Below are 9,317 nucleotides of genomic sequence, written 5' to 3'. Positions count from 1 at the left end.
ACCACCTCACACACTCGTCCTAGCTTCACTTCTTCAATCTTCACCACGGTGACAACCTCACACAGTACTCCCAGGTTCACCTTTTTAATCCCCACTACCGGGACCACATCACACAGTACTCCCAGCTTCACTTCTTCAATCCTCACCACCAAGACCACCTCAGGCAGTACTCCCACCTTTACCTCTTCAATCCCCACCATAGAGGCCACCTCTCACACTACTCCCAGCGTCACCTCTTCAATACCCACCACTAAGACCACCTCACACAATACTCCTAGCTTCACCTCTTCAATCCCGACCACTAAGACCCCCCAACACAGTACTTACGGTTTCACTTCCTCAATCCCCACCACCGGTACCACCTCACACAGTAGTCCCAGCTTTACCTCTTCAAACCCCACCACCAAGACTACCTCACACACTAAGTCCAGCTTCACCCCTGCAATCACCACCATCAAGACCACCACACACACTACTGCCCGTTTTACCTCTTCAATCTTTACCACCGAGACCACCTTACTCTGTACTCCCAGCGTCACATCTTCAATCACCACAACTGAGACCATTTCACACACTACACCCAGATTCACCTCTTCGATCATCACCACTGAGACCAGCACACAGAGTACTCCCTGCTACCCCTCTTCAATCCATACCACCGACACAACATTTCACAGTACTCCCAGCTTCACCTCTTCAATGTCCACCACCGCAAGCACCTCACACAGAACTCTAAACTTCACCTTTTTAATCCCCACAACAGAGAACACCTCACACACTACTCCCAGATTTACCTCTTCAATCCCCACCATTGAGACCACCTCATACACTACTCCCAGCTTCACCTCTTCCATCCCTACCACTGACACCACCTCACACAGTACTCCCAGTATCACATCTTCAATCCCCACCACTGAGACCACCTCACGCAGTACTCCCAGCTTCACCTCTTCAATCCCAACCACAGAGACCACCTTACACACTAGTCCCAGGTTCACTTCTTCAATACCAGTCACCAAGACCACCTCCCACAGTAGTTCCAGCTTCACGTCTTCAAACTTCACCACCAAGACCACCTCACACAGTACTCCCATCTTCACCTCTTCTATCTCCACCACCAAGACCACCTCCCACAGTTATCCCACCTTCACTCCTTCAATCCCCACCACCGAGACCACTTCACACAGTACTTTCAGCTTTACCTCTTCCATCCCCACCACTGAGCCCACCTCACACACTACTCTCAGCTTTACCTCTTCAACAACCACCACTGAGATCACCTCAAACAGTACTACCAGCTACACCTCTTCAATCCCCACCACCAAGACCACCTCACACAATACCCCCATCTACACCTCTTCAATCTTCACCACCAAGTCCACCTCACACAGTACTCCCAGTTTCACCTCTTCAGTCACCACCAAGACCACCTCACACACTACTCCCAGCTTTATCCCTTCAACAACCACCACGGAGACTACCTCAAACAGCACTACAAGCTATATCTCTTCAATCCCCACCACCAAGACCACCTCACACAGTACCCCCAACTACACCTCTTCAATCATCACCACTGAGTCCACCTCATACAGTTCTCCCAGCTTCACCTCTTCAATCACCATATCCAAGACCACCTCACACACTACTCCCAGCTTTACCTCTTCAACAACCACCACCGAGACCACCTCAAACAGTACTACCAGTTACACCTCTTTAATTCCCACTACCGATACGACCTTACACACTGCTCACATCTACACCTCTTCAATCTTCACTTCTGAGACCACCTCAGACATTACTTCCAGCTTCACCTCTTCAATCGCCACCACTGAGACCACCTCACACCCTACTCCCAGCTTTACCTCTTCAACAATCACAAGCAAGACCACCTCACACAGTACTCCCAGCTTTACCTCTTCAATCCTCACCACCAGCACCACCTCAGATGGCACTTCCAGCTTCACATCTCCAATTTCCACCAATGAGATGACCTCACACAGTACTTTTAGCTTCACCTCTTCAATCCCCACCACTGAGATCACCTCACTCAGTACTCCCAGCTTCACTTCTTTAATCCCCACCACCGAGACCACCTCACACAGTACTCCCAGCTTCACCCCTTCAATCCCCACCACTCAGATCACCTTACAAACTACTCCCAGCCTCACCTCTTCAATCCCCATTACTGAGACAACCTCACACAGTACTCCCAGCTTCACATCTTCAATCATGACCACTGAGACCACTGTATACATTACTCCCAGCTTCAGCCCTTCAATCCCCCCCACCAAGACCACCTCACACAGTACTCCCAGCTTCACTTCTTCAGTCCCCACCACTGAGACCACCTTACACAGTACTCCCAGCTTCACCTCTTCCATCCCCACCACCAAGACCACCTCACACAGTACTCTCAGCTTCACCCCTTCAATCCCCACCACTCAGATCACCTTACAAACTACTCCCAGCCTCACCTCTTCAATCCCCATCACTGAGACAACCTCACACAGTACTCCCAGCTTCACATCTTCAATCACAACCACTGAGACCACCGTATACACTACTCCTAGCTTCACCTTTTCAATCTCCCCCACCAAGACCACCTCACATAGTACTCCCAGCTTCACCTCTTCAATTCCCACCATCAAGACCACCTCACACAGTACTCCCAGTTTCACTTCTTCAATCCCCACCAGTGAGACCACCTTACACAGTACTCCCAGCTTCACCTCTTCAATCCCCACCACTGAGACCACCTCACACAGTATTTCCAGCTTCACTGCTTCAATCCCCACCACAGAGACCACCTTACATATTACTCCCAGCTTCACATCTTCAAACCCCACCACTGAGGCCACCTCACACAGTACTTTAGGCTTTACCGCCTCAATCTTCGCCACTGAGACCACCTTACCGAGTACTCCCAGCTTTACCTCTTCAATCACCACCACTGAGACTGCCTCACATAGTACTCCCAGCTTCACTTCTTCAATCCCCACCATCGAGCCCACCTCACACAGTACTTCCAGCTTCACTTATTTGACCATCTACTCCACAGCCAGCACATCCACAACTGCCACCACCTCAACTCCCACTTCCTTGGAGACTGGGGTGACCTCCACAGCTGTAACTCCATCTTCTTGGAGTACAGACATCCCGACCACAACATTAATAACTGTTACGCCCTCATCTTTGGGCATCAGCACTTCCTTGACTACAGATACACACCTTCCCTCTACACCCACTGATGTCAGTACCTCACCATCCCTAACACACATCATTTTGTCTTCTCCCTCCATCTCAAATACAGAAACCTCATCCTTTGTGAGCACACTCTCTCCCACCATTTCCACTGTGAGAACGACCATCAGAATTACTGAAAACACCCCAATCAGTTCCCTTAGTACAAGTATTCTGGTTACACCTGAAAGCCCAACACATACCCCTCCTGTGCTGACCTCTGCCACCGGGACACAAACATCTCCTGTACCCACTACTCTCACCTTTGGAAGCACGGATTCCTCCATGTCCACTCTCGATACTCTTACCCCATCAACAACCTTGAGTACAATCATGTCAACATCAGAAGTGCCTGTTACTAGCACACATTCATCCACCCTTAAAACAACTCCTTCAACCCTCTCAGTGCAAAATTCATTCATGTCTCCAAGTGAGTCTACTACAGAATCTTTCACTAGGACAAGTACATCTACAAATGCAATCTTGACTCCTTTTAGTACCATCATCTGGTCCTCAACACCCACTACCATAATGTCCTCTTCTCCGTCTTCTGCCAGCATAACTCCAGCGGTCTCCACTACCACTCATTCTGCCCCTTATTCACCACAGATTTTCAGCACAGAAAATGTGAGTTCCTCTTCTATCACAGCCTTTCCTACTCTCTCTTCCTCTGCAACTACCAGCACTTCTCCAGCCAGCAATTCTCCGACCACAACTCTCACCAAAATAACCCCCTTTTCTTATATTTCTCTTCCCTCCATCACACTCTGTCCAGAAACTATAACAATTACAATAGTCCCCACCTCTCCCACTGATCCATGTGTTGAAATAGATCCCAGCACTCAAGCTACTTCCACCACCACCCCATTAGCCGTCTTTTCCTTTACGACCAAAATGGTCACCAGTCCCAGCTCCATCAGTCTGCGAACTGCCCTTCCTACATATATGGACACTTCTGTGACTCCAGGAAGTTTGCCCAGCATCACAACCAATGCTTCCAGTTCCACTGGCACTGGGACTGTACCCACAAACACAGTTTTCACAAGTACTCAAATGCCCACCAGTGAGACCTGGCTGAGCACCAGCTCCGTGATCCCCCCACCTCTTCCTGGAGTCTCTACCATCCCACTGACCACGAAACCAAGCACTAGCCTTCCAACTGTCCTGAGGACTTCAAGCAAATCAACTCGCTCCTCCCCACGCACCACCAGGACTTCAGAGACACCAGTGGCCACTACCCAGACTCCTACCACCCTTACATCACGCAGGACAACTCCCGTCACTTCCCAGATGACCACACAGTCAAGGTTGACCACCACTGCAGGTTGGACCTTCTGCCTCCCTCTTCTTCCTCCTCCCTCCCCTGCAAAATTCCTGTGTCACTGAGGTCAGGCTGTATCCTGACCTTCCTTTTCTTCCCGTGTTTCCTAGGCACCTGTGACAATGGTGGCACCTGGGAACAGGGCCAGTGTGTTTGCCGTCAGGGGTTCTCTGGGGACCGCTGTCAGCACCAGAGAAAATGCCAGAATGGGGGTACTTGGGATGGCCTCAAGTGCCAGTGTCCCAGCACCTTCTATGGTTCCGATTGTGAGTTTGCTGTGGAACAGGTGGATGTAGGTGAGTCGCCAGAGCTATACCTTCTGCACTTCCCCAGACTTATCCATGAGCACGACCTGGAGGCACCCATGCCGTTTTGCCCAATCCTTCCCTCCCTGCCATCTCTCCCATGCCCTCCGCTGCCCTGTGTCATGCTCCTCTCTCCTCATCCTTAAGAGGTGGCTGGGAACCACATTCCCTTCTAAGCCCATTTCTTGACTTGGGTTGCTTGGATATATATCCGTTTCCAACTGCGGCTGTACCAACACACCCAAACCTGGCTGCTGAAACACCACGACATTACCAGGTTACAATTCTGTAGATCAGAAGTCCCATGTGGGTGTCACTGGGCTGAAATCCAGGCATCACCAGGGCTGTGTTCTCTTCTAGAGGCTCCAGGGAAGCATCCATTTCCTTGCCCTTTGCAGCTTCTGGAGCCTCTCATGTTGCATGTGACAGGGTCCCTGGCTCCATCTTCCAAGCCAGCAAGGCTGCATCCCTCTGGGTCTTTCTCCCATAGCCTCATCTCACTCTGATGGACTCTGGGCTCCGCTATTGCTTCTTCCACTGTTAAGGACTCTGTGAGGACTTTGGATCCTCCCTGAATTGTCCATGTTAATTTTTACAAGATCAGCTGATTAGGCCAGGTGTGTGGCTCACGCCTGTAATCCCAGCACTTTGGGAGACAGAGGCGGGCGGATCACCAGAGGTCAGGAGTTTGAGACCAGCCCGGCCAACATGGTGAAACTCTATCTCTATTATAAACACAAATGTTAGTCAGGTATGGTGGTAGGTACCTGTAATCCTAGCTACTCGGGAGGCTAAGGCAGGAGAATCACTTGAACCCAGAAGGTGGAGGTTGCAGTGAGCTGAGATTTCACCACTGCACTCCAGGCTGGATGACAGAGCGAGAGCGAGACTGTCTCAAAAAAAAAAAAAAAAAAAAATCAGCTGATTGTCTTGTAATCTCTGCACTTTGGAAGTCCATGGGGGGAGGATTGCTTGAGGCCAGGAGTTCAAGACCAGGCTGTGCAACACAGTGAGACCCCATCTCTACAAAAAATTTTTTAAAAAATTACCTGGGATGGTGGCACGGTGGCATGTCCCTGTGGTCCCAGCTACTCAGGAGGCTGAGGTGGGAGGATCAGTTGAGGCTTGGAGGTCAAGGCTGCAGTGAGCTGTGATCCAATCACACTGTTGTGCTCCGGCCTGGATGACAGAATGAGACCCATCTCAGCAATAAAAAAGAGCTAGGCTGATTAGCAACTGAATTCCATCTGCACCTTGATCCTCCCTTGCCATGTGGTATATAGCATACTCACAGTTCTGGGGATTAGGACGCAGACACCCGCCCACCACAGGGGTAGCTGGGAGGGACCACAGGCTCACCGCTCTGTTCCTGCCTGCTTCCTCTCATCTCCACACAATCTCTCTCTCTCTCTTTCCTTCTTTCCTTTTCTTGACAGAGTCTTGCTCTGTCACCTAGGTCTGAGCGCAGTGGTGCAATCATAGCTCACTGCAATTTTTGCCTCCTGGGTTCAAGTGATTCTCCTGCCTCAGACTCCCGAGGCACAATGCATCCTTGAATTCCTACCTCTGTTCCTGCCTCTGTGCATCAGTTCTCAGGGATCTTGGAGAGGAGCAGCAGGAGGCGCCTGTGGGTTGGGGGGAGGTGGTGGTGGTGGTGGCGGCATCAGACAAAACCAGACGGAGAAGTGACTAGGGACATGCATGCTGTGTGCAGACTCAGTGGAGGCCGATGTGGCCATGGAAGTGTCTGTCGACCAGGAGTTCTCCTCCGACCTCAACGACAACACTTCCCAGGCCTACAGGGATTTCAACAACACCTTCTGGAATCAGGTAAGGGGCAGGGGGAGGGGAATTTAAAGTTCTCCCCTGGGTGTGAGGTTGGGCGTGTGGGTGCCCTCAAGCCCTCAGGTTCAAGACTTTGAGCCCTGGGGTCCTTGGTGTTCCAGATGCAGAAGATTTACGCAGACGTGCAGGGCTTCACCTTCAAGGGTGTGGAGATCCTGTCCCTGAGGTAGGAGACCCATCTGGGGATGTGCAGGCGGTGTTGGGTGGAGGAAATGTGTGCACAGAAAGAACCCATTCCTTGCTTTTGTAATCATGAGATTTTATAAAGAGAGGGGTGTAGGGGGGTGTAGGGGGTACACAAGGAATCATTCCTTGGGGTATTTTTTGAGATCGTTTTCTGGGGCTATTTCTCTGGAGGAGGGGTGGCGCCTGTCTTCTTCAGCACGCTTGAAGGAGAGAAGTTACAGGGACATGTGGGAAGGTAGTGTCTGGATTGGTGACTTCGTCTTCCTCTGCTTTGCCCCTGTTCTACTGGGTGGGTCAGCATCAGAGAGAGAAAGAGAGAGGAAGAGAGAGAGGAAGAGAAAGTACATCCAGGGGTACCTGGTGAACGATGGCATGATACAACACACAGAGAACATCAGGCTGGGTGTCAGGGCTCACACTTGTAATCCTAGGACTTTGGGAGGGCTAGGTGGGTGGATCGCTTGAGACCAGTTCAAGACCAGCCTAGACAACATAGTGAGAATCCATCTCTACAATAATGATAGTAATAATAAAATGATTAGCCAGGCTTGGTAGTGCATATCTGTAATTTCAGATACTTGGGAGGCTGAGGTGGGAGGATCACTTGAGCTGGGGAGTTAGAGGCTGCAGTGAGCTATAATTATAACACTGCACTCCAGCCTGGATGACAAGGGAAGACCTTGTCTCTAAAAAACAGAGAGAGAGAGGAAGTCTATCATGTCAATCATTCCTTGTCCTGCCTTCCCAGGCTGACCAAGTCAGGCATGCTGGCAGCCTCTTCTGAAAAGGATGCCATGACCTCTGCCCCCTTTCCCCTTCTGGTGCACGTCGGTTGGTTCTGGAGGTTCCCCTCCAAGGACCTATGTGCCCATGGGGCACTTTCTAAGGCTGCGGACCCCTCAGGAATGGCAGCATCGTGGTGGACTACCTGGTTCTGCTGGAGATGCCCTTCAGCCCGCAACTGCAGAGCCAGTACGAGAAGGCCAAGACTGCATTGAAGGACGGGCTGCAGAACGCCAGCCAGAATGCAGACAGCTGCAAGGACTCCCAGAGTGAGCCCGGGCTGGAGGGAGGGGCCAGGGCCAGAGCCGCTACCCTAGCCCACTCCAGCTCAGCCAGGGGGCTTCTGGGCTCAGGTGCCAGCCCTGTGGTACCTCTGGCAGGTTGGGAGAAGGTGCAAGAGTCCACACACAGCAGCATCAAGGGTGGGGCTAGGGAGGGTCTCCCCAGGACGTGGGTGCTGGGGAAGAGAGCCCCTGAGCGTCAGGCTCAGCGTTTCCTGGATGAGATGAGGGAGGGAACAGGAGTCTTCTTTCATGGCCCCTCCACACTCCTCCAGAGGGAGAGAGCCCTCGCTGCCTTCCCTGTGCCTGTCCTGATTTCTGGCCCTAACCCCTTGATCTTAACCCCTTGACCTGCCCCTCCCATTCCCTCTGTGCCTGTGTTCCCGCAGCCCTGTGCTTTAAGCCTGACTCCATCAAGGTGAACAACTACAGCAGGACAGAGCTGACTCCGGAAGGTGAGGGTGGGGTAAAGGACTGAGTGGTCTTCCGTGGCCATGACTCCTGCCACCAGAGACATTTGCCCATTGAAGCTGGGGGGCAGGGAGAGGCCTTCGACGGAGGCAAGTGATGTGACCCAGGGCAGCCCTTCCTGCGCTGCTTACTGGCTTCCACCTGAGGACAGCAGGGGCCACGAGGAGAGGGTGAGGGTGCTGGGGTTGGCCTCCCCTCATCTAATCCCAGGGTCTACCCCACGGCACCCCACCAGGAAATGGAGTCCTGGTCGCGCATTTTCAAAGGCACCGTAATCAGGCCCCTGGATAGAATGGATGAGGTCCTTGTCTCTCTGCAACCCCCTCCCCAACCCCCTAGCTATCTGCCGCCGCGCCGCTCCCAAGGGCTATGAGGAGTTCTACTTTCCCTTGGTGGAGGCGGCCCGGCTCCGCTGCGTCACCAAATGTACGTCGGGCGTGGACGGCGCCATCGACTGTCACCAGGGCCAGTGCATTCTGGAGACGAGAGGTCCTGCTTGTCGGTGAGGCCCCACCCACCATCAGCTACGCCTGAGCCCCGCCCACTCATTCCAAGATGAAACCCCACCCCATGCCCCGCTCCGGCTCTGCCCCCAGGCCCTATGGTGGAGCCTGGTCCCCAGAGTCCCGCTCCAAGCCCATCCCCCTTACCCTAAGGTGGAGCCCTGTCTCAGAGCTCTGCTCCACAGCCCTAAGGTGGAGCCCCGACTCCTTGCCTAGGATGGAGTCCCACCCCTCTACCTAGGGTAGAGCCCCGCCCCCTGGTTTCAGCGTGGAGCCCCCGCCTCCTCCTTCTAGGATGGATCCCCACCCCCTTGTTCTAGTGCAGAATCCCGCCTCCTGGTTCTAGGGTGGAGCCCCGCCCCCTCAGTCTAGGGTAGAGCCC

The 9,317-nt window shown here is 52.7% G+C and overlaps 1 protein-coding gene and 1 long non-coding RNA gene across 19 annotated transcripts in view; one reads left to right on the top strand and one right to left on the bottom strand.

Moving 5' to 3' along the window:
• LOC116534608 overlaps nucleotides 1-2,551 on the bottom strand; it is a 3,623-nt gene extending 1,072 nt beyond the window's left edge. For 3 of the 18 annotated variants that reach the window (XR_004261800.1, XR_004261788.1, XR_004261798.1), the window contains exons 1-5: nucleotides 2,502-2,551; nucleotides 2,298-2,450; nucleotides 1,800-1,838; nucleotides 1,635-1,696; nucleotides 108-158 (exon numbers count right to left, since the gene is read on the bottom strand). This is a non-coding gene — a long non-coding RNA (uncharacterized LOC116534608). Of the gene's footprint in view, nucleotides 1-107; nucleotides 159-209; nucleotides 261-794; nucleotides 948-1,304; nucleotides 1,407-1,607; nucleotides 1,697-1,760; nucleotides 1,839-1,889; nucleotides 1,941-2,015; nucleotides 2,094-2,297; nucleotides 2,451-2,501 lie in introns of all 18 variants that reach the window. The other 15 variants (XR_004261795.1, XR_004261803.1, XR_004261796.1 and 12 more) reach the window with 13 other exon arrangements.
• Nucleotides 1-9,317, top strand: part of MUC3A (mucin 3A, cell surface associated) — a 14,992-nt gene that overhangs the window by 4,803 nt on the left and 872 nt on the right. The window contains exons 2-7 of the mRNA XM_032254894.1: nucleotides 4,672-4,857; nucleotides 6,581-6,696; nucleotides 6,813-6,877; nucleotides 7,801-7,949; nucleotides 8,351-8,416; nucleotides 8,772-8,934. Coding sequence (XP_032110785.1) covers nucleotides 4,672-4,857; nucleotides 6,581-6,696; nucleotides 6,813-6,877; nucleotides 7,801-7,949; nucleotides 8,351-8,416; nucleotides 8,772-8,934 — 745 coding nt within the window. The remainder of the gene's footprint in view (nucleotides 1-4,671; nucleotides 4,858-6,580; nucleotides 6,697-6,812; nucleotides 6,878-7,800; nucleotides 7,950-8,350; nucleotides 8,417-8,771; nucleotides 8,935-9,317) is intronic.

Source organism: Sapajus apella, unplaced genomic scaffold (assembly GCF_009761245.1).
Source record: "Sapajus apella isolate SASKATOON/1434 unplaced genomic scaffold, GSC_monkey_1.0 scaffold88, whole genome shotgun sequence".
NCBI classification, from domain to species: Eukaryota; Metazoa; Chordata; class Mammalia; order Primates; family Cebidae; genus Sapajus; species Sapajus apella.
The sequence above is the reverse complement of the archived record's forward strand: the minus strand, read 5'-3'. Positions and strand labels throughout refer to the sequence as shown.